We start from the raw sequence: 21,218 nt of genomic DNA on the forward strand, positions 1-21,218 counted from the left end.
GCTGGGAACCAGCGACAGTTGGACATCAAAGAGTTGTCATGAAATATTGTAAGAATGGCGCGTAGCCCTCGGAGGAGATTGCCCGTGGTCGAAACTAAGCTTTTGGGGAGAAAGCGACAAACATCGGCTCGGCTCATTTTACAGCGAGCAATGGATACAAGTAGAATGATAATCCGGGGTATTAGACTCGGCGAATGGAAACTGCCCCGCAGCGCTACAAGCATAATAGTTTACTCTATTAATTAGTCTCATAGAGCAGGCATTTGGTGGCAACAAAGAGTAACTGTACGCCCATTGGTGGATTATATGGAAAGCTACCTACATTCTGCCAACGAGGTAACTCGTCCTTCGGTGCGAATAGAAGCGAGATTTCCAAAAGCGGCTTCATCCGCTCTACACTAAATCTCATTTTTAGAACCGTTGCTAAGGCAAGGAGCCGGTTGTATGTGACCCAATGTTGATCACCTGCTGAGGGGAAATTCTTGGCATCGCTCGGAGGGCTGTGATGGAGTTGAATAAAGCATCGCGTTAACCTAGCTCATTAGGCGCGCAACGAGAGATAGCTGGAATCGACCTCTCATTCCAACATGGCGCCACTAAAGCTGACTCCAAGTATCAGCGAAATTGAGAACAATGTCAATGCAACATTGTCAAACACGCTTGAGAAAGACCACACTGATTACGAGCAAGTCGATAAAGAGCTTGCCAAGTACATTGCCGATGCTAGAATCACCATTAGCCAAGAAAAGAATATCGAGTTACGTCGGAAAATCGACCGACGTATCTTGGTGGTGATGATATCAACATATTTTTTGCAGGCCATTGATAAGGGTACAATGTCTTTTGCCTCTATTATGGGCATTAAAGATGACACGCACCTGAGTGGGCAAGATGTAAGTTGAATCATACGATTATATAATAATAGGCTTGCTAAGTTGCCCGGACTATAGTATAACTGGTTGACGACTTGCGTCTTCATCACGATCCTCATTGTTGAATACCCTCAAAATTATATAATTTCCAAAGTTCCGATTGGCAAGTATCTTGGCTTCAATATTGTTGCATGGGGTTCCGTCTTAGCCTGCACTGCAGCGTGTACGAACTTTACCGGACTCCTTGTAGTGCGCACCTTACTTGGCCTTTTTGAATCAGTTTGTCAACCATCGTTTGTCATCTTATCCTCAATGTGGTACAGGCGGGAGGAGCAAGCTGCTCGGGTCACTTATTGGTTGGTCTACAGCATCAAATAATCGCTGTGAAATACTGACACCCTTGAACCCAGGTACATGATGAATGGCGCACAGCAAATCGTCGGTGGCCTCCTCGCCTACTGTTTTAGCCTTATCAAGACTGGGCCTTTACAGTCGTGGAAGTGGTTATTCCTCATCTATGGGGCCATCTCTATCGTTTTCGGGCTTTTTGTTGCATGGTGGATGCCTGATTCGCCTATGCGAGCCAAATGCTTCAGCGAAGAGGATAAAACGCTCATGATTGAGAGAGTCCGAGACAACCAGACAGGCATCCAAAACCGAAAATGGAAGAAATACCAGTTTATCGAAGGCCTGAAAGATCCCCAGATCTGGGGCTATTGTTTGATCCAGCTCTGTACTACTCTACCTACATCGGGCCTGGGCGCTTTCCAAGGCATCATTATCCAGAGTCTGGGATTCACAGTGCTACAGACCCAATTGCTAGCCATGGTGCTTGGGTTTTATATCATCATTGTACTCCTGGGCTCAACTTACTTGGTTAAATTGACTAACCAAAACCTATCTATAATGGGCGCATTTGTGATCCCGTACGTTTCCATTCGTGCATTTAAATGATGGGTTGGAGACAGAGTGCTAATTCAGGTGCGATATAGATCTTTCATCGGTACCATTTGCCTCATGACAGTCTCTCTAGATACGAAGAGTCAAAAAATTGGACTCGTGGTCTGTTATAATATTACCATGTCTTTCTGGGCTGCTCAAACTCTAGCATTGTCTCTGCTATCGCGAAATGTTGCTGGGCAAACAAAAAAGAGCGTTGCTGTCGCTCTGAATTTTATCTTCTGGGCTACGGGCAATGCAATTGGTGAGAAGAAAAAAAGAACATGAACCCAAGTTCAACTTTGACGCTAATCCACAAAAATAGGCCCTCAAGTATTTCTTTATTGGAACGCTCCTCGATATTTCATTGCTTTTGCTACTCACCTTGGGTGTTATACTTTGCTTGTCATTGTGATCATTTCTTTGCGCTTTTACCTAGTTTGGGAGAACAAGAAACGAGATAATCTGGCGGCCGCTGGAGTTTATCAGGCGCGAGATGAGCGAATGCTGCATGCATGGGAAGATTTGACGGATAAGGAGAATGTCAACTTTCGCTATGTCTATTAATAAATAGCAAGACTATTTTCTCAGCTTAGTTTGGCATATCATCTTTATATTTCTTGCTCTTGACATTTGTAACCATTACAATCGCTCCAGTATCAGAGGCCGTGGTATAGAATTAGCACTCAATGCTCAATCAATTTCTAGCTAATACATCATTTTGGCGGAAAGCAAAGTTGCCCTACGAAACATGGCTGCTAAAGCAAATATGGATTCAATTAATACCCCATAACTTAATTTAGTCAAAGATTAATTAGCTATATAGGCTTACTATTTTAATACTTTTGGAAACCCACTATTCATGATCTACTGTGTACTTAGGCATTCAATTCAGCATCCTCACCCTGCCAGCCTTCGGTCGTGTTCTTCTTCATTCGAACAAATATAAGATCAATGATGAGACCACCAACAGCAAATCCAATAGCCAGGTATGCTGCAGCTCGGTATCCCTTCAACAGGTTCGTGGCGTCCGGGTCAACATATCGTTCAACAGTCCCAGCGAATCCCAGACCAGTGCTCATTCCATAGGTGAAAAGCATACCAATAAGTGAGCCTGCCGCGCCCTGATGACGCCTTGATACACCACTGCTTGCAATGATTTGGCCTGCCGCGAATACCATGTCCCCAGTAAAGGCCACGAGGATCATTGCAGGAAAGATCATGGCCCAATAAGTCTGGTGCACTGGCGTTGTTGCGAGGAGGATATTTGTCCCTGCTGCCCCTACACACCCGGCTGCGACAAGGAACTGGGCGGGCATTCTAGGTACAGCCCATGCTGCCAAAAATGCTGCACCAACGCCGCAGATAGCCATTGGTATCCACACACAGCCCAGGATAACAGCCGAGTAGTGGCGGATGTTGAGAAGGAAGACAACTACGTACCAAAGATAAATTCCAAGACTCATGAAGATGAGGAATAGAACCACAACAATGGCACTGAATGACGGCGCCCTCCAAATGTCAACTGGTAGTATGGGAACTGGAGCATATTTGGCTTCCCAAAGTATAAATAATGCAAAGTGAAGCACGGCGATGATGAGCAGAATGTACTCGTAGGGCTCATCCCAACCGACTACAGGTGCTTGACTGTGATATTTGTAAGTAAAAGAGTCCCTGGGGAAGGGCACAGGAATATGATTGACTTACTTCCAAACAATATTGAACAAGATAAGTCCGCCAAGTGCCAAGTAAGACCCAACCCAATCGATAGAGCCTGTGGGGTCTAGAGGGAGATCTTCTTCTATGATAAGAATGGCGATTCCATACACGACGAGCCCGAGAGTTGCACTATGCAATTGTTAGTAAAAGTAATGCGTCTTCCTTGATACGCCAGGCTTACAGAAAGAAAAAGAGCCAGGTCCAATGAAGCCATTGTATGAAAATACCGACAATAACACAGCCTCCTGCTCCGCCCACCGGGCCCATAGAGGCAAACAGAGCAAGGGATAGATTTCTCTGTCGGCCTGGAGGAAAAGCAATAGTTAACAGCGCCACAGCATTCGGCACAATCAGCCCACCGCCGATCCCGGCCAGAGCTCTCATGATGCTGATGCTAATGATGGTGCCTCCGTAAGCGGCCGTGGCCATATTCCAAAATACCCACCATGCACACCCAATCGTCAAGAGCTTCTTATGCCCAAATACTGCACCGAGTCTGCCACTAACGAGAACGAATGAACCCTGAGTAAGAGGATATGAAGAGGCGATCCAAGCGGCTTGGGCTGGCGTCACGCCGAGAATATTGCCAATGATGCTCGCGCTGACTATACCACTGCCAAAATCCATCATCTGGACGAGTTGCGTAAGTACAACAACAGTAATAAATGCATAAGCACGCTTTTTGGAGAGAGTCGGAACACGAGAAACGGCCCGTTCTAGGCCAGGATCGGTTGCCTCCATATCCGAATGAGCATTTTCCGAGGGGCTAGAAGAAATTCTTTGCTTTGTCTCATTCTCTTTGGAGGCCATCTTAGACACTCCAAGGACTCCCGACGAATTTTCGAGGCTCTTTTCATCGGCATTCTTCATTTCTAGCCGTGTTGAAGACGAGTTTTGAGTGCCGTCCCGGCTTTCTGGATCCTCTTCTATCATATTGCTGATGCGTGGTTTTATTGAGCGAAGGTAGAAGAACGGAAAGACTAATATAGGATAAAGTAGAAGTGCGAAACTGCTGAATAGGTCATGGAAAGAGGCTTTATAAAAGTCCAACTGTTACATTTACCATAACTCTTCATTTGTCACAAATCGCAATTACTTGCCGTAGGACGGATAAAAGCGAAGTCGATAGGCAACAACCTAGATTTGGTAATAGCTAAAATCCAGCCGCTGGAGCAGCCGGCAAGGGGGGCCATACCACGTCTTGGTTACGCCATGCCCGGGATACTTTAATATGACAATCGTGAATTTACGATAGTACAAAAACATGACAAGTGGGACTGAACATAAATTATATGTGAGGATTCGGAGAAATGTCGTCGAGGGGGTTCATTTCGATATCACTGGTCAGTGTGGCACCAGCTTTGGCACGAAAGGTGGATATAGCATAGGCTTCACCACACTATTCAATAAGCTCATTAGTCTAAGACACATCTCATATCATAAGAGGATCTGATTGAGTGGAGTGCAGAGCAGCCCTGCAGCCAGAAAAGGATATGGGTGTTGCCAGCTCTCTTACTTCCGTTCCAGGAAGCCACTAGTGGTGCCACAACCGTTCATTCATGCACTATGTTTATTTTGGATATATCCTGTGCTGTACCTATTGGGCCATGTTTCTCCTATTCTCAGTGTGTTTCTCAGAGAAAGTTCATCAGATTTAGGACAGATGGCTGTGGCAATACGAACCGGGGGCGAATAGCAATACCTAATGGAAGAGTATAGCTACGGTATTAGACGGGTCAGTCCTAAATTACAACCTCATCGTTTTTTGAAGACAGTTTAGTTACCATATGCGGTGTATCATATCTTATGATCTCTAAGCGTAATGTACGTAGACTGTAACTAATGCGGCCGCCTTGAGTATACTCTAGTAATCGATATGCAAGTCTAGGGCCATAAAACTATGCCTCAATGATTACAAGCAAGGGCATCAAGACCGCTGTACAATATAGGGCTTATATGAGACATAGTACTTTATGTTGTTTGTTCACATGACTTTTGTCGAAAATAATGTAATAGAGAGGAGGGAGAAGGGGAAGTATGACTAGGTTATAATATTAAAAATATGCATTTGATGGTGACCAAATAGAAACTTTACTCAATACCAACCATACATTGTCTTATTCTATGTGCCTAGGCAGCCATGTATAAATGGCACATAACTCATACATTTTATCTGGTATAAATAAGAACATATGCTGGTAAGAGCATGACTGCTTAGCGGACGTAACATCACTAAGTCACTACAGCTGCTACAAGGTGCTTTCTTTCAAATGGGCTTCAATATATCTTAGATGGGTGGTAATGCTAGGTCTTTTTCTAATGAAAAGCGTAACTCGGGTATTAAGGCGATTAGCTAGCATTCGAGATCTTACGCAGGAACCTATTCACTGTTACAAACTCAAACTGTTCCTACACACGTTCCTCGTGAAGCCCCGCCATTTGTTTTAAATAGCTCGCATCAGCATGCTGAAGGCTTGCAAAGACCCACAACTAGCCAGTTGACAGGCGAGTTATTCAATATCCTGGGACCAAGTCCAAAATTTCTCAATTCAATTTTATTTTAGTTACCGCAGCTGTAAGAGTTGCTAGGGCTATGACAACATCAGGTATGCCTACTTCGTCTTTCGTTTATCTTATTGTTCGACTCTTACGTCATAGCAAGCTATCTTCCAGACCTGCCTAAGACACGCAGCTCCCTTGAGTTAATAAGTACAAAAGGCGAGTCAAACTGTAATACAAACTTTGGGAGGCGGCATGTACTCCGTAACTCAAATTCGACAGCATGAAACTATTTCAGTTGGTTGCGGGCCTTGCTGCATCATTTAGTATTTTCCGAAATAGTAAATAATGGTTGGTTGCAATTTTCCTATTGTAGCTAGGTCTAGACACTTGAGATTGCTATCGTAAGCGGACGTCACGCCAATACTCTTGATTACCAACTTGAGATTTTGCTATATTAGGAACTAAGTCCATGGAAAATCCAGAGGCTTACGGATTCTTTGCATAGATCTTCAGACATCCTCTTACGCACCCTTTAGCGTCGAGGTCAATTTGCATGTCACAACATCCACATCACGCACGTCTTCGTCAATCCGTATTCTTTGGGCTAAAGCTTAGTTCCTTCTACTTTGAGCCGACAACAGCCAATTCCACCCTCCTAATAATCTTGCTCCATGGACTCGATCAAGTCTATCCAGAAGGGAGCCGAGATGAAATACCAACCAGGTGAGCCAAGCCAATCCTGAGACTGGTTGCTATATGATTTGGCTGACAGTTCCTCAGATACCTCATTTCGCTTCATTGCGATCCAAAGCCCGGCTGCTGCGAAAGACCCTACAACTAGACGCTTGGCTCGATCACATGCAATTAAGCAAGCTATCAGAGCAAAACGTGAGCTTCAGGAAAGGCAGAATGCTAAATCTCCTAGCATAACACATGAGAGTCCACACAACAAAACGGCGGGTTCTCCATCCTCCACTACATCAGCGCTCTCTCCTTCGAGTAAATTATTCGACTTGCAGACCATCGACGCGTCGAGACTTAAAGCATTGATAAAACAGAGTAAGCAAGATATACATCTTAATTTTCTCTTTCGAGTTGTATCGAAATGAATTTAACAATAATCTCGGGCAGACTCGGAGAGGCAAGCGGCTGAGCCTGTGTTCAGCTTACAAGAGGACGTCGTCGAGTTTCAGGCATTCGAATCAGTTTTTCTTACCGGCGTTGATGACCCTGCACTATTGAATGCGGTTATGCTCACCTTCGCACTTGGAGTGACTGATGGAAATATTAATCAAGAATGTCTCGGGTATTTGAATCGAGCAACCAAATCCATTCGCGAACGGATGGATCGTCCAGAGAACGCTGCTTCGGTGGCGGTCATAGGAGCCATTTTACTCCTCGCAGGCGTAGAGGTCTGTAGGCACCGAATAATGCCATGCGAATGTTCTAATACTAAGTCTACTACATAGGCTCGACTGGGAATGCGCTCCCAAGTTCAATTGCATATGAAAGCAATACACCAACTGCTCCAATTATGCAGTGACGAGAATATTTACTTGAATGGCAGTATCAAACGTGCCATTTTCTGGTACGTTGGAACAGTTATATAACACAGAAAGTTTGCTAATACGGGTGGTAGGCAAGATTTAAACTGCGCCGTTATTGCTGGATCTCCTCGACTATTCGATCACACAACTTTTGTTGAACTAGAATGGAGAAGAGATCCATTCACTCCAAATTTCTATACTCTTTCGCCAGGGTTCCGGGCACGGGCTCACTTATTTCCCGACGAATTCATCAGAGTATTAGAAGACACACACGCACTGCAGTGTATTCGGGACTCGCCCAACTTTGGCTGTCGTGACACTGGAGAGATGATGCGATACGATAGCCATCAGGGATCGGTCCAATCCAGACTTGTTGACTTGCCAAAGGATTCTCTTTTCCTAGAGTGCTGTTATCTTGCCATATACATATCAGCTTGTCAGCTATGCTCGAAAGCTTGGAAAGCTTTGGCAATTCCTGTTAGTGCACTTACGTCTTGTGTCTTAACTTTTTGTTGAACAATGATACTCACAAAGCTCAATAGGGTCATTTGTCAACTGTGTTGCTCGAAAAACTGCGACAAGCGGATATTAATGGCGTTTGGGATGACGACCCTGATCTTTTCCTCTGGCTTCTATACACCGGTGGAGCTTATCTGTCTACCGGTCCAACACGCTCGGCTTATATTGCGCTTATAAACCAGAAACTCTCATACGGATTTGGAAGCCCATACAAGTCAATGCCGACAGTTCTCCGCATTTTTAAGATGTTTGTCTGGTCCGGAGAGGCGTTCTCGGCCGAAGTCGAAAGGTTTTGGGCGGAAACGAACAAAACGCAATTGGGAACATATGATCGAGAGTAACCCTGGAAATCACACCCTCGCCATTTCGATACCTACCTAATAGGTGCCGTCGTTATGAACTCAGGCGTTCATTGGTGCCCAACATTATGGAGTTAACGGCGTTTACATGATTCCCAACCACGAAGATTTATGACAACGCGAATTAGCCGAATACGATAGTTTCGAGTATGTTGACCCCTTCACCAAACAATATTCTCAACATTAAACCAGAATAGATAAGCTCATCATTATTATTTTCCATGCTCTTTTGCGCTTACAAGATACTTTATGGCACACGATGCCACATGTAATTTATAATGCGGCTTTCCTGCACCACAAACCTACAAGACTAAGTAACTGTACGTATGCTGCTCTGGAATAGTTAATTCTATACTAAGAACGTTGAAGAAACATACGTTCGTCATGAACACTGGATGACAATTAGGATGACGATTGAGAAACATGCCCTTTTCATTGGCTTATGTAAATGTATGATCGAGATCTACTTAATCACTTCTACTAGTATATTGGCCCATCAAACGTAATGACAACAGCTTCAGTAGAGGGAATTATCAATGTAACCTCGCCTCTTGAAACCGGTAAGACCTCGAAGTGAGGCCGACCAGACTGCGCAAGCCGTCCCCGTGTATAGTTCCAGCTGAGTCCACCCCAAGAGATATCAGAATCAGCGCTGGCTCCTGGTCCAAGAAGCCTCTGTACTGTGGCGCCTCTTGATCCAGAAGGAATGCGTAGTGAGACTTTCTGACTTGGCCGAGGGTATTGAGTTGTAGAATTCCACTCATCCAGGTTGATAAGCACGTATTTGCTCAGCTTGGAGGACTCATAAACGCCATACGCAGAGAACTTCCATAGCTCAGAACCGAGATCAATGGGTAGAATTTGGACTTTAGGGCTATGGCCAATGATGTCTGCCACGACAATTTGGCCGTAAAGTGGTGGTCGGACGTATGGCTGCATGTTACCTGTAGGTACAGGTACCCATCCTGTGTATCCAAAAGTGGTGCCCTGAATTAGATTGAATCGAGAAATGTTCTGTTCTCCTAGTCAGAAAGCTGTTTTCGCAAGTGATTTATTTCTAGGCTTCACGCACCAGAGACATCCCATACATGAGATAGTCGATCAACCATAGCGAGCTGCCGAAAACACCCTCTACTTGACTCATGAGCAGGTTGGTATAATCACTATTGGTCTCTCCCAGCAAGAAGGTGACATCTGGATAGTTAGTCTTCAAGTAATTGTTGGCAGGAGAGTAGATGCTGAGATTAGCCACAACAGCCGTGTGGTTCATGAAAGTCTCTAAGTCAGGTTAGCGGTTTGTGAAGCTGGGCGAAAAATGCCGTGTGACGTGTGAAATTACCCTGAAGTCTGACCCAAGCCTGGTTACCAGCCGCGTAACTGTCTCTGAGCTTAGCTGGTGCATTATTGAATTCAGTTGCGGATGGCCACCTACTGATGCAGAGAAACTGATTTAACATGATGGGTCAAATCGATACCTCCATTGAACGCATTTTGCCTTTGTTGCAGTTAGTTCCAGTTTTACCAATAAATGACAAAGGGCGTTAAGCTAACGTGGTGAAAGTATTCAGCTCGGCGTTTGCAAATACAAGAGCTTGGAAGAACTTTTGTTCGTCTAGGCCATACGGATTTCCCTTGAGGACGTTATCTGAGATGGCATCGGCGTATCTGGTCCACTCTTGGAGATAGTCGTTTAAAGTATATCCACAAGGACGAACTGCACACGGATAGAGATCCACTTCGTTGCCAATCTCAAAGTCGATCAAGTTGCCTTTAAGCGTGTTCATTACGCGTTCGCATACTTCCATTGTATTGTTGAGTCCCCAGCTAGCATTGTTGGCAAGATTAGCCTGGAAGCTCCATAAGGAACCCGGGAAGTTGTTGAAGGCCTCGAAGTAGACTGGGCCAATGTATACTGCCGATGGGATACCATTGGCACCTGTGTCTACCTTAATTGACAGTTCTTGGGACGCATTATAGTAAGTGCGATCTCTGTTTCCCAATATTAAGACTTTAGATATTTTCTAATTGGTAAAGTTGAACTTACGCAGATGTCCCGCCCACTCGAATATACGGGCGCTTCCCAGTCTTGGTATATAAAAGATCTAGAATATCACGAGAGAATAAGTTGGGGTGACTATTGTTTCCTATTGAAGCTTGATTAGCATAAACAATCGTGTTTCGAGTTTCGAACGGTATTACCAGCAAAGTCAGGTAGCCAATGTGCCGGAAAAGAGAAAGAAGCGAAAGCATGGTCGACGATTTGGGAAACGCCAGAGGGAGCCTTGTCAGGAGCCGCGACTTTAATTGCGGAACCTGGGACAGCAACCACTGCTGGAAGGAGAGGAAGCGCCGCTAGAAGAGTATACTGTCTCATTTTCAGCACAAAGTCAGAGAACTCAGAGCAGTAGTGCCAGATATCAGTGATTGCGACCTGGTAATGCAGGATACGTTAGGCTTTATAACTACGTTGAGCAATCACAGATCTTTTATATGCATTAAATCCGAAGCAACTCCAGAATATTAAACACCAACGAAGACATATTGATGAAGACATTCTACCTAGGCAGGTCGTCATTGTTACTAGAACCAAGGAGGTATAAAATACCCCACAAACTTGCTTTTCGGATGTTTACAAGTAGTGAGTCGAGGAGAAAGCCTGTACAAGATTACCATAGACGGCATGGTAGCGGTTCTCGGTAAATAGAAAACGGAGTTCGGCAGGATCGCCACGAAGAAGCTAGCGACAGGACCTGGAGAGAATGGCGGCTTTCGGGTCTCCAACTCTGGCATCGCAATGAAGTAGGGATTTGACAAATGCAGCCCTGTCTATTCGTCATCTAAAAGTTGCTGGAACTTACATGATTAGGTAAATCTCGTGTCATAAAAAAGCATAACAACTGAATTTCCGATAGGATCAGCTGAGAACACCTTTATGGCGGCCTGAATAGTAAACTTCTAACGAACCTTTGTTTCCATCGATGCTCCATAGATGAGGATAGCTTAACCATAGCGGCAAGCTCGCAACTAAGAAACAATACGGGAAGACAACCCTCATCAAAGGTGTTGCAATATAATAGATTCTGGACAAATAATACATTCAAGACAATTATCTCAGCTTTCAATACTGAGAATGCAACTTTAGTGCGATGATAGACTTCACATTGAAAGAGCTTCTACGATATACTATGTCCCGCGAAGTCAGCCCAATTTTAGGCTGTCACTCGGTGTAAGCCCCGCCAGCCAAGAGAACAATTAAAGGTACAGTAGCAGCTCGCCAATGCTTTTCACCAATCAACGCATACGTTGCAACTAGGAAAGCTACTCTTATACTGCGCTCTACTGCCTTGAATATCTTAAATAAGGATAACTTCTTTCCAAGCTACATTCTTGGCATCTATACTCCTAACGGCCTCCTTTAGAACCCTCCCCAGGCCGACCCTCTCAGCAGCCTTGGCACCGTCTCCGCCAACTTCTTTCCACTCTATCATCATAACGTGAAACTCTTCATAATTTTGGTAGCCATTGAACCTTTTATACGGGTGGTCTTCATGCGGGCGTCTCCAATCACAGTAATAATTTGCTTCCGACAGTAGTAAAAACTCGTAAGGCTCTTCAGCGCAAAACTGAGACTTCCATACCTCATCAAGTAAAACGTACCCGCAGATTTGTAAGTCTTCAGTGTACAGCAAAAAGACGACGCGCCCATTTGGCTCCCAAAACGGATCAACAGAGCCATAGCGAAGGTAATGATTCGAAGGTTTGATGTAGAATTGAGCTGAAAGCGTCTGAAAACATAGAGGTTGAAGGTAATCGGGAATTTTGGTCAAATTGGGGCGCATGGCAGGTGTCGGTAAGTAGCGAGATTTATAAGTTGATATGATCGGATCAGAGTCGGAGTGACGACCAAAAGGATTCGTCTTAATCGCAGTCTTAGAGTCATAGCCAATTTCTGAGACTTCAACATATCCGGAGGATGGCCAAAATACACACCCGGCTTTTCCTTCTCTGTTATGCTCCCATACCAGGCTTTCAGTTCCATTTTGGTCTCTGTATTTCCAGTCAATCCAAGTACGCGTCCTGATCCAGTTTGTTATGACTTGTTGTTCTTGCTTTAGATCAGGCAGAGTTCCATACGACGCAAGTTCCATGGTATCTCCATTCCACCGCACCGCGCCATGCCACCCGGCCCAACTCCAGGAAGGGAAGCCTTCTTTACGGCTCATTTTACTAGCTGGCTGCCAGAGAAGAGCCAGGTCAAAAATAGACGCAGGGAGTCCGGAAATCATTTCCGATGAAAGCGTCTGGCTTAGCACAGCACCTATGCCGCTGAAGGCCTTGAGCGTGTCGGATGGGAACGTCAAGGTTCTCAAAGTATAAGCTTGTACAGCTCGGAAATACATCACGGATTGGGGTTGACCTTCACGGATGTACCTGGAGGTAATGTCTGGGGTCTTGAGAACTGTATCCGGCCCCAACTGGTTTCCTTCGTGGACATCTTCCCCATAGACATGAGAAGGACACACGAAGGATAGTTGGTGGTTTGCGAAAATAAGCGCTCGTGTACTAAGCTGTTCTTCTTGATAACTTCATAAAGTTAGCCACGCCACTACGCGAAAATATTCCAAGCAGTAATACGCACGTCCATCCTCGCGATCTGTATTTGGCTTGGTCCAAATACGCGCTGTGGTTGAAGCGACCTAGAACACGCAATCCGGGCAAAAGCTCTGAGCGAAATTGATGTACTTGACGAGGATTCGAAACCCCAGGCAGCCCTCTCGAGGCTGCATTGTCTTCCGCAACTAGCAAACCCACCATCGCGTATCTATATATCGAGTCCATGGCTTCAATATTAGCAGCCGCATTCTGTGCATTGTCTTGTAGTATACACAGGCTATCAATCCAGATGTAGCGCTCCCCTAATTGACGAGTAAATAGTATGGCATCTTGAATTGTCGGAGATAGTTGGTTCCAAATGTGTCCAATAGAGTCTTTCGCTCGTAGCATATCAACATTCTGAGAAGTCGTCATGAAAGCTATACTATTGCCCCATACATAGCTTAGCGCCAGGTATCGACATGGATATGTCTTGCCAATCAGACAGTTATCAACAACATCGATCACCATGAATCCATCAGGCAGCCGGGAAGCTCGCGTCGCTTCTATAGGGACGTCTTTGCAATCGTGCTCCTTTTCACAGATATTAACCCATTTCTTGACTAGATTTACGTTGACAAACGCATCATTTATGACTCTCGCATCTCCAAGCATAGGTCCTTCATCATCTCTGATATGTCTGATGCTGAATTCGATTTTGTCGACATAGTTGTTCGCTACAAGCCAGAATAACAAGCAAGCATTTGGCAGGTCGTCTGATATGGAAGACCATGTGCCCTGGACCAAAGCTTCGTCTTGCGAAATTCTGTCAGTGCCCGGCCCATCAACAAAGGCTTCAGTCAGGAATCGGCAAAGAGCGCAGTCAGTACGCGCTTTGACTTCGACGAATCTACCCAGCTGATGCATCCGCCGCTCTTCGTAGGGCGACGAACGGAAGGCTGTCGGGCTCAAGCCGAAACTCTGGCATTTCTCGCAAAGCCTTCCAGGTTCCTGCATATCGTGCGCGGCCCAGCTATGCGATCAGCGGAAGTTGAAGAAAGGAGCCGTAGGGCTTTGTACGGGGCTATGGAGTGGTTCTTGGTGCGGAGAGCCTAACAAGTCCATGACATGCCTGAACAACACACGATAATGGGTGCCCAAGTACGAAATCGCTCCCCACTCCACTTATGGAGTAACATGGCGAGCTATTGGCGCTGAATATCGTTTGCGGGCGCTAAACTCCTGTTAACCGCAAAGCTGGATCTGACTTATTCTCTGTATTGATATGTAATGCTTGGATATACGGAATTGTGTTTTGTGATGACTCGTTTATCAACGACGATTACTGCCGTTGACGTCCAAAGAAGCCCCTTGTTTTGAAGCTGAAGCTTCATGGGTGGTAAGAATGGACTCAAGCAGATGCAGCTTGACTCGCATGAAGAAATTTCTGGTTACAACGCACATCTCTCCAGCCAATGGTGTAGCGAGAGAAGAGGGGCGAAGAGCGCTGCGGGACACGGAACCAGCAAGCGAGTTCCATCTACAAGATCCATTGGTTGCTAGATGCTGCAGGCTGCTGCATGTATGAACAACAGCGCCTGATTGCTGGCGAATGCACCTATTACTGCGCGCTACATGTCTTATTGGCGCTGCGTGCTGCCACGTATATAATGATGCCCAATGTGGCTTGTAGGAATGGATAGGGAGCCACGTCAATAACACTCCCGTATTACCTGGTCCCTCAATTTGTGGATAGCGCATTTTTGAAGCCAGAGTTGAAGAATATAAAGAGGGCATAACCAAGATTTCTACAATCTTTTCTTGTGCTACAATCAACAACGACTTCTACCAGTTTTCGCAAACATCTCTCCAAAGTTCCCTCTTTCCTACCAACAATTCACAATGGCAATCGTGAGTCTGCTTTATCACTCCAAAAGACGCTACAGCATCTAACATTATAAAACAGCAATCCGTTCAAGTACGACCTCAAAAGGACACCATCGCCGACGAGATCGAGACGTATGTTAATGCTGCACCTTGCAAAAATTGCAATTAAGGCTAAAATTTATTACAGTTTTATCGAGTCTCTGATTGGGCGAACCGTTTCTACCACAGCCTCCAGGGTGCCTGTGTTCTCTTTCCAGTGAGTGGAGATGTCACAAGATAGTGGTGTGAGAAATTTAGAGCTGACTCCAAATAGGACAACAGAAGAGAATGTGCAGAAAATCAAGGAGAAGTTTGGCGACGAAGTCATCGTTGATGTTGTTTAAAGTCATATGGGAAATTCGGCAATCAGATACGCCATCAACTGTTGCATGAAGGCACAGCTGTCATACGAGAACGAGCAGTACTATCATTCACAGCGAGATATATAATAGCTGGGGTTCAACAGAACAGAGTTAGATAGGGATGCATAAAGTAACAGAAAATCTACTGGTCATCACAAAGATACATGCAGAAACGATTAAAAAAATCACACTGAAGTAAAGATACGTGTATGCATCATGCTCTTGCTGTTCTGGCTCACAGATGTGTTTTTGTCCCGCTTACGTTATAGCAGCACCCCTCTTTTCAAAGTGTTTTCAATCGCATCATCACTGACTTTGGGAAAGAGATCCTCCGCTCTAGCATATTGCCTCTATACAAAAGAGTTGGCATTGGATCTCAATCTCTGCCCTGAGCCATACACTTTTCTATCTATCCAAGAATGTGCCGCTATTTGCCAAGGCTTGGACAGAGCGGTCTGACTACCCCTCTTCTCCAAAGACGGGAGAGAAAGGTTGGCGGGGTCGGCTTCGGGATAACTCATGATTTGTTGGAGCGATCTGTTTAAAATTAAAGGGCCAGTGTTGATTGGCGCACGTAACCTTTCGGATCGCATTCAAATCTCTGTTTATTAAGGGGTCATTCTATTCGAGCATTCTACCCTCAATCAGGAGAGAAAAAGAATTGCAGGTTCGCCAATTACCCTGAGCTCCTCTACGTAAGCACCAGGAATGCTGAAAACACTATACATCACACAACGGCGCCCCTATTGTCATTCATATCGATATTATTGCCGCTATTACTCTTAAAATATCATCCTGCAACGTAATATACTTGCCTGCTAATTTTTACAATATATCTCGTCATCAAAGGAGCCGACTACAAATTATACGACATCAGATATAAGAGGTTCGCTCACATATTAAGGCTGTTGAAAATGTAATAACCGTCAGGCTATATAATGAACAATACACTAGATCTATGTCCCTTCATAGCAAGATAATGAACCTTATTTGGCTGAATAACTGTCTCTGTGATTTGGGTCTAGTGGGGTTTGTAGCATTGAGGCTTTTGCCGACCGGCTATAGCGCAGGGGCGAAACAAGGACAGGCCATCCCTATGTAACCCTGCTAACGTGATACTAGATTCAACTGGCAGTGTAGATTCCCCTGCATATAGGAATGCACGGGTGATACCTAGATCATGGCGCAACTTTGAGAGCCTCAACGGCGAAATATGCCTCATTCAGGCTCAATCTGTACGTATATTGCCTAGGACCGTAAAACATGATAGCCTGGACAGCTTGGACTCATTTACCTTACTTTACACTTCAGATGGCTATTCCTTGACATGGATATCACGGAGAAAGTCTTCAGGAACCGCGAGATGACTCCTTCGGCCCGGCTAGTTTAGATCTGTAGCTCAGATTCAAATAGATGTTGACATGAATCACCAGAAGTATAAAGTCTACTGGGGAGCCCAGAGATTGAGATATGAATGAAAACACTACCAATCAAGATTATACTCATTGATTCACTAGTTGTCCTTTCTCTCTCACTGCAGAAAAGGGCCTATACAATCCTACAGGATTATTTTTTACCATTCAAGCTTTGAAACTGAAAGCAAAGCGGACTGTGATACACCAAGGTAAGTATTTCTTATAGCTCAATACGATTCTCCAGCCAGATCCGAATATCTGGCATAATTCGTCCCGCTATTAAGATAGGCTCTTGCTCATCATGTCCGCCAGTGCCGTCTCTATCCGTGTGTTCCTGATATCACGATGAATAAGCCCATGGGACCGTTATTGCTCGCTGCCACGCTTATGGCGAGCGGTGCTATTGCACAGACACAAACTGTCTGGGGACAATGTGGAGGACAGGGCTACAGTGGTCCAACAAACTGTGCCTCTGGTTCTGCATGCTCTACACTGAACCCCTATTACGCCCAGTGCATTCCAGGTGCAACCAGCTTCACTACTTCGACTACCTCGACCAAGTCTCCTGGTTCTGGGTCAAGCACAACATCTTCAGCTTCCCAACCAACCGGCTCTGGGCAGACACGATTCGCTGGTATCAACATTGCCGGATTTGACTTTGGCTGCACAACTGATGGAACCTGTGTTACTTCACAGATTTACCCGCCACTGAAAAACTTTGGTGGTACGAATAACCACCCAGATGGTGTCGGCCAGATGCAGCACTTTGTCAACGATGATAAACTAAACATCTTCCGTCTACCCGTTGGATGGCAATATCTCGTTAACAACAACCTGGGTGGAACACTGGACTCCACTGCTATTAGCAACTACGATCAGCTTGTTCAAGGCTGTTTAGCCACTGGAGCATACTGTATTGTTGATATCCACAACTATGCCCGTTGGAACGGCGCAATCATTGGCCAAGGAGGCCCTACAAATGCTCAATTTGTCAGCCTTTGGACGCAATTAGCAACTAAATATGCGTCTCAGTCAAAAATCTGGTTTGGCATTATGAATGAGCCGCATGATGTGGATATTAACACTTGGGGCACAACCGTGCAGGCTGTTGTTACCGCCATCCGTAACGCCGGTGCCACGACGCAGTTCATTTCCCTGCCAGGAACTGACTACCAGTCCGCTGGAAACTTCCTTACCGATGGCAGTTCTACTGCCTTATCTCAGGTGAAGAATCCTGATGGTTCGACAACAAATCTGATCTTTGATCTCCACAAATACCTCGACTCTGATAACTCTGGTACCCATACAGAGTGTGTCACCAACAACATCGCTACCGCGTTCCAGCCTGTCGCCACCTGGCTTCGCCAGAACAAGCGCCAGGGTATTCTGACTGAGACTGGCGGCGGCAACACTCAGTCCTGCATCCAGGACGTATGCCAACAGAACCAATTTCTCAATCAAAACTCTGACGTCTTCCTCGGCTACGTTGGCTGGGGTGCTGGCTCATTCGATAGCACTTACCAACTGACCTTGACACCGACCCAAAACGGAAACACTTGGACTGACACTGCTCTGGCAGCAGCTTGCTTTTCTCGCGCATAGATATTAGGAGGTTGCAGGCGCAGTTAGTCATTTCGTGTCTTTATTGTTTATTTCTTTTATTGAACATAGTTTTCATAGTCGATATTGTTTGGTGCATTTGGTTTGGCATCGGAAAATGTGAATATTAAACCGATCCCTTCAACTATGCGATATCACTCCATATGTGCTATAGATCTGGTAGGAAACCAGCCAACATGCTTGTGGAGTTTTGCCCAGTGTGCGCCTACAATATGGGTTATTATAACGTCCTTGCCCATATGGCCGTGATGGTACATAATTGAGGAATATTATAAACAATGAGTCGAAGAGTTCGACCAGAGCTGAGAGAACGACAGTTTTAATTTGATGAGATATACATGCTGCTTCTTGGGTAAAACACCTGTACGCACTAGAATGTATGAGGCGTTTCTTTTTTACATGGTCACTTTGGAGGCTGCATTACAACTGCTTCGTTTACAACTGCCTCAGAAAAAGCAGTGTATCCTTGTCCCTTAACAAACGTCGCGTTCCAAGGTCCCTGCGTCTCTTCCTCAATCAGCTGACTATAAAATACGCCGTGCGCATCGCCGTCAATGTCGCCATAAACCGGATCTCCATCCGATTTGCGCTCATCAGCATAATAAAACCTGTGCATATTCTATTAGATAACAATGAAATTTTACTTCTGCCATAACTCACTTGTATCCGGAGTCCTTGTACTCTTCCGCGAGATAATGTATCAAGTGTGCCGCGCCGGCCTTTCCAACGCCCTGAGATAATAGTGGCCGTACGACCATAAATGGGAGCTTGTTTCCGGTATAAATGAAAGTCTTCGATGACTGTTGAGGCAGCTCAGCGAAAGATTTGATGGCCAATTGCGCCGCAACATACGCAGACACAATATTGGCATTGTTATCGGATTGGAAAGCTGCGATTTGCTCCGCGATTGTTGACGAACTCACCAAGGCAAGCGAAGAAGCTGATGAGTTAACTTGAAGTGTTAAAGTTACCCTTACTTATCATTGAACATATTTCGCGTGGAAATGAAGAGACGCACCATTGTAGAGCACAACGCTTGGATGCCCAAGTTCAGTAATAACTTTGGAGAAAATGCCCTCAACTGAGGATGGATCAGAGAGATCAGCTTGAATCTGGACATAGTCTTTTTCGCTTTCCGAGTCCTTCTTTGTGCGGGATACTATTGCAACCTTGTAGCCCTTTGCTGCAAATGCTCGAGCAGCAGAAGTCCCAACCTTGGGTCCATAACCCAGGATTAGAGCAACGTTTTGGGTCATAGTGCAATGTCAAAAATCACAAAGGATACAGAGTATATGATGCTAATATGGCTCTTTTCCATTTCTACATTGTGCTTCTTATACTTCTTATACCAGTGATATATCTAATTATTTGGAAGCTGGCATTCAGCCATCTTACCAATCAATCGATGGTGCACTCCGGAAATAGTTGCACTCATTTTGTAATGCTGCCGCGGCTCCACTTCATCCACTAGTCCCCTTTTTGAAGCTTGGTGGGTCTCTTCTGTTGCTTCGGAAGATGATGATGGCGATGTCGGTAAAAGTTTCTTGCCTTTACACAACGGAAGACCATGATTTGCGTTGACGCAAAGGAATAGAGAGTTTAGAGAATATGCTGGCTATCTTGCTATTCACTCGGGTTATATATAAGCAGATGATGCGAACGCGAAATATGAAGTTGAAGTGAAAATCATCAATCTCTCACTTCTCAAGAACTTTACTACTGCAGCTAATCCAACATGGTTTTCACTAAGCTTATTATTGCTGGAAGCACCGGCTATGTTGCTGACCATGCGATCCGCGCCATACTGGCCTCGACCAAGCCCAAGTTCGATGTCACCATCTTGACTCGAGCCAATAGTGGAAAGGCACCAGCATCCATACCAGGGGCAAGAATTGTCCCAGTCGATTACAACGATCATAATGGCTTGTGAAAACTATCACTGGAGCTGATGCAATCCTATCTTTCATCTCTGGCCCTGTATCTAAAGCTGTCGATCGGTCACTGCTTAAGGCGGCGCAGGAAGCTGGCGTTCGACGCATTTTCCCATCAGAGTATACTTTGGACATTCTGCATCCTGCCGCAGTGAGTCTCCTGACTGAAGGCGGTAACTGGCCCGACGATACTTCACCAGTTGTAACTGCTCGGAAATTCGCCTCCCTGGCCGATGAAGGGGGGCCGACGAGCTTTACGACACTTATCCCGTCTGCCTTTATGGATTCATGGTTGGAGGGAGATTTTGGTTTGTTCGATCCCAAAAATCGCAAGGTCACGGTGTTTGATAGCGGAGACCACTATTTCGCGGGATGCTCACTCCCATTTCTCGGGGCTGCTATTGTCGCTGTTCTTCAAATGGACGAAGAGAAGACTAAGAACAAGCGCATCCCCATAACCGAAGTGCGTGCGACCATGAACCAAATTGTGGATGCATACGAAGAGCTCCTCGGCGCCAAGTTTCAGAAAGATCAAGTCACAACTCAGGATTTGCTGAACAAGAGAAATGCAAATCTGGCCGCCGGAAACTCGTTTGCTGCGCTGTTTGACAGCATCATCGTGGGTGCATTTAATGGAAGTGGAGCGGCCGACCCCGTGGGCGGCTTGGACTTCGACGGCGATGGTTTTCTTATAGCGAAGAGGAAGACCCTCAAGGAGCTGACTACGGAAGCTCTCAAGAAGATCGGAGCTATCTAAAGAAGCTAATAACCATGGTTTCCAATGTGTCTTATGATACTGGAAATCTTCAAATAGGCGATGTGCTGAAGGTGCTGTACTACAAAAGCTTCAACATATAAACTGGGGGAGGGAGAAACAATTGAACGGTTCATATGTCGCAGGAGTAATGTTGTTA

The 21,218-nt window shown here is 45.3% G+C and overlaps 9 protein-coding genes across 9 annotated transcripts; 5 read left to right on the plus strand and 4 right to left on the minus strand.

Moving 5' to 3' along the window:
- Positions 1-587: 587 nt before the first annotated feature.
- On the plus strand, positions 588-2,378 carry TrAtP1_007235 (uncharacterized protein; the record flags this gene model as incomplete). The annotated part of the gene is made up of 5 exons (XM_066113441.1): positions 588-893; positions 951-1,228; positions 1,283-1,798; positions 1,865-1,875; positions 2,137-2,378. 5 exons carry the CDS (start codon positions 588-590, stop codon positions 2,376-2,378), a joined length of 1,353 nt encoding a protein of 450 aa, XP_065969527.1.
- A 250-nt stretch (positions 2,379-2,628) lies between these two features.
- TrAtP1_007236 (uncharacterized protein) lies at positions 2,629-4,594 on the minus strand. Its single transcript, XM_014092862.2, has 3 exons — positions 3,712-4,594; positions 3,519-3,659; positions 2,629-3,458 (listed from the first exon to the last, which is right to left on the minus strand). Exons 1-3 carry the CDS (start codon positions 4,461-4,463, stop codon positions 2,690-2,692), a joined length of 1,662 nt encoding a protein of 553 aa, XP_013948337.2. The 5' UTR covers positions 4,464-4,594; the 3' UTR covers positions 2,629-2,689.
- A 1,932-nt stretch (positions 4,595-6,526) lies between these two features.
- On the plus strand, positions 6,527-8,885 carry TrAtP1_007237 (uncharacterized protein). The gene is made up of 6 exons (XM_014092900.2): positions 6,527-6,755; positions 6,813-7,091; positions 7,164-7,444; positions 7,502-7,620; positions 7,672-8,056; positions 8,122-8,885. The coding sequence occupies exons 1-6, from the start codon at positions 6,704-6,706 to the stop codon at positions 8,437-8,439; spliced, it is 1,434 nt and encodes a 477-aa protein (XP_013948375.1). The 5' UTR covers positions 6,527-6,703; the 3' UTR covers positions 8,440-8,885.
- A 52-nt stretch (positions 8,886-8,937) lies between these two features.
- TrAtP1_007238 (uncharacterized protein) lies at positions 8,938-10,241 on the minus strand (the record flags this gene model as incomplete). Its single annotated transcript, XM_066113442.1, has 5 exons — positions 8,938-9,471; positions 9,530-9,735; positions 9,797-9,834; positions 9,890-9,952; positions 10,009-10,241. The coding sequence occupies 5 exons, from the start codon at positions 10,239-10,241 to the stop codon at positions 8,938-8,940; spliced, it is 1,074 nt and encodes a 357-aa protein (XP_065969528.1).
- A 1,448-nt stretch (positions 10,242-11,689) lies between these two features.
- On the minus strand, positions 11,690-14,199 carry TrAtP1_007239 (uncharacterized protein). Its single transcript, XM_014092902.2, has 2 exons — positions 13,097-14,199; positions 11,690-13,041 (listed from the first exon to the last, which is right to left on the minus strand). The coding sequence occupies exons 1-2, from the start codon at positions 14,065-14,067 to the stop codon at positions 11,811-11,813; spliced, it is 2,202 nt and encodes a 733-aa protein (XP_013948377.2). The 5' UTR covers positions 14,068-14,199; the 3' UTR covers positions 11,690-11,810.
- A 753-nt stretch (positions 14,200-14,952) lies between these two features.
- Positions 14,953-15,320, plus strand: TrAtP1_007240 (uncharacterized protein; the record flags this gene model as incomplete). The annotated part of the gene is made up of 4 exons (XM_014092903.2): positions 14,953-14,961; positions 15,017-15,069; positions 15,125-15,193; positions 15,251-15,320. The coding sequence occupies 4 exons, from the start codon at positions 14,953-14,955 to the stop codon at positions 15,318-15,320; spliced, it is 201 nt and encodes a 66-aa protein (XP_013948378.1).
- Positions 15,321-17,098: 1,778 nt separating this feature from the next.
- TrAtP1_007241 (uncharacterized protein) lies at positions 17,099-18,355 on the plus strand (the record flags this gene model as incomplete). The annotated part of the gene is made up of 1 exon (XM_014092904.2): positions 17,099-18,355. One exon carries the CDS (start codon positions 17,099-17,101, stop codon positions 18,353-18,355), a length of 1,257 nt encoding a protein of 418 aa, XP_013948379.1.
- Positions 18,356-18,607: 252 nt separating this feature from the next.
- On the minus strand, positions 18,608-19,663 carry TrAtP1_007242 (uncharacterized protein). The gene is made up of 3 exons (XM_014092905.2): positions 19,392-19,663; positions 19,034-19,313; positions 18,608-18,981 (listed from the first exon to the last, which is right to left on the minus strand). The coding sequence occupies exons 1-3, from the start codon at positions 19,627-19,629 to the stop codon at positions 18,777-18,779; spliced, it is 723 nt and encodes a 240-aa protein (XP_013948380.1). The 5' UTR covers positions 19,630-19,663; the 3' UTR covers positions 18,608-18,776.
- A 921-nt stretch (positions 19,664-20,584) lies between these two features.
- On the plus strand, positions 20,585-21,061 carry TrAtP1_007243 (uncharacterized protein; the record flags this gene model as incomplete). Its single annotated transcript, XM_014092906.2, has 1 exon — positions 20,585-21,061. The coding sequence occupies one exon, from the start codon at positions 20,585-20,587 to the stop codon at positions 21,059-21,061; it is 477 nt and encodes a 158-aa protein (XP_013948381.2).
- Between the last annotated feature and the right edge of the window lie 157 nt (positions 21,062-21,218).

Source organism: Trichoderma atroviride, chromosome 4, assembly GCF_020647795.1.
Source record: "Trichoderma atroviride chromosome 4, complete sequence".
NCBI classification, from domain to species: domain Eukaryota; kingdom Fungi; phylum Ascomycota; class Sordariomycetes; order Hypocreales; family Hypocreaceae; genus Trichoderma; species Trichoderma atroviride.

What these genes read in the sequence shown, in the direction of transcription:
- TrAtP1_007236 (XM_014092862.2), bottom strand. Translation starts at nt 4,463, where the DNA reads ATGATAGAAGAGGATCCAGAAAGCCGGGACGGCACTCAAAACTCGTCT. An exon ending in ACCTGGCTCTTTTTCTTTCT is followed by an intron (nt 3,660 to 3,711) that starts GTAAGCCTGGCG and finishes ACAATTGCATAG; the next exon opens with TGCAACTCTCGGGCTCGTCG. An exon ending in TTGTTCAATATTGTTTGGAA is followed by an intron (nt 3,459 to 3,518) that starts GTAAGTCAATCA and finishes CAAATATCACAG; the next exon opens with TCAAGCACCTGTAGTCGGTT.
- TrAtP1_007237 (XM_014092900.2), top strand. Translation starts at nt 6,704, where the DNA reads ATGGACTCGATCAAGTCTATCCAGAAGGGAGCCGAGATGAAATACCAA. An exon ending in TACTCCTCGCAGGCGTAGAG is followed by an intron (nt 7,445 to 7,501) that starts GTCTGTAGGCAC and finishes TCTACTACATAG; the next exon opens with GCTCGACTGGGAATGCGCTC. An exon ending in GGAAAGCTTTGGCAATTCCT is followed by an intron (nt 8,057 to 8,121) that starts GTTAGTGCACTT and finishes AAAGCTCAATAG; the next exon opens with GGTCATTTGTCAACTGTGTT.
- TrAtP1_007239 (XM_014092902.2), bottom strand. Translation starts at nt 14,067, where the DNA reads ATGCAGGAACCTGGAAGGCTTTGCGAGAAATGCCAGAGTTTCGGCTTG. An exon ending in TACAGATCGCGAGGATGGAC is followed by an intron (nt 13,042 to 13,096) that starts GTGCGTATTACT and finishes AACTTTATGAAG; the next exon opens with TTATCAAGAAGAACAGCTTA.
- TrAtP1_007242 (XM_014092905.2), bottom strand. Translation starts at nt 19,629, where the DNA reads ATGACCCAAAACGTTGCTCTAATCCTGGGTTATGGACCCAAGGTTGGG. An exon ending in AAGCGTTGTGCTCTACAATG is followed by an intron (nt 19,314 to 19,391) that starts GTGCGTCTCTTC and finishes TTAACTCATCAG; the next exon opens with CTTCTTCGCTTGCCTTGGTG. An exon ending in TACAAGGACTCCGGATACAA is followed by an intron (nt 18,982 to 19,033) that starts GTGAGTTATGGC and finishes GAATATGCACAG; the next exon opens with GTTTTATTATGCTGATGAGC.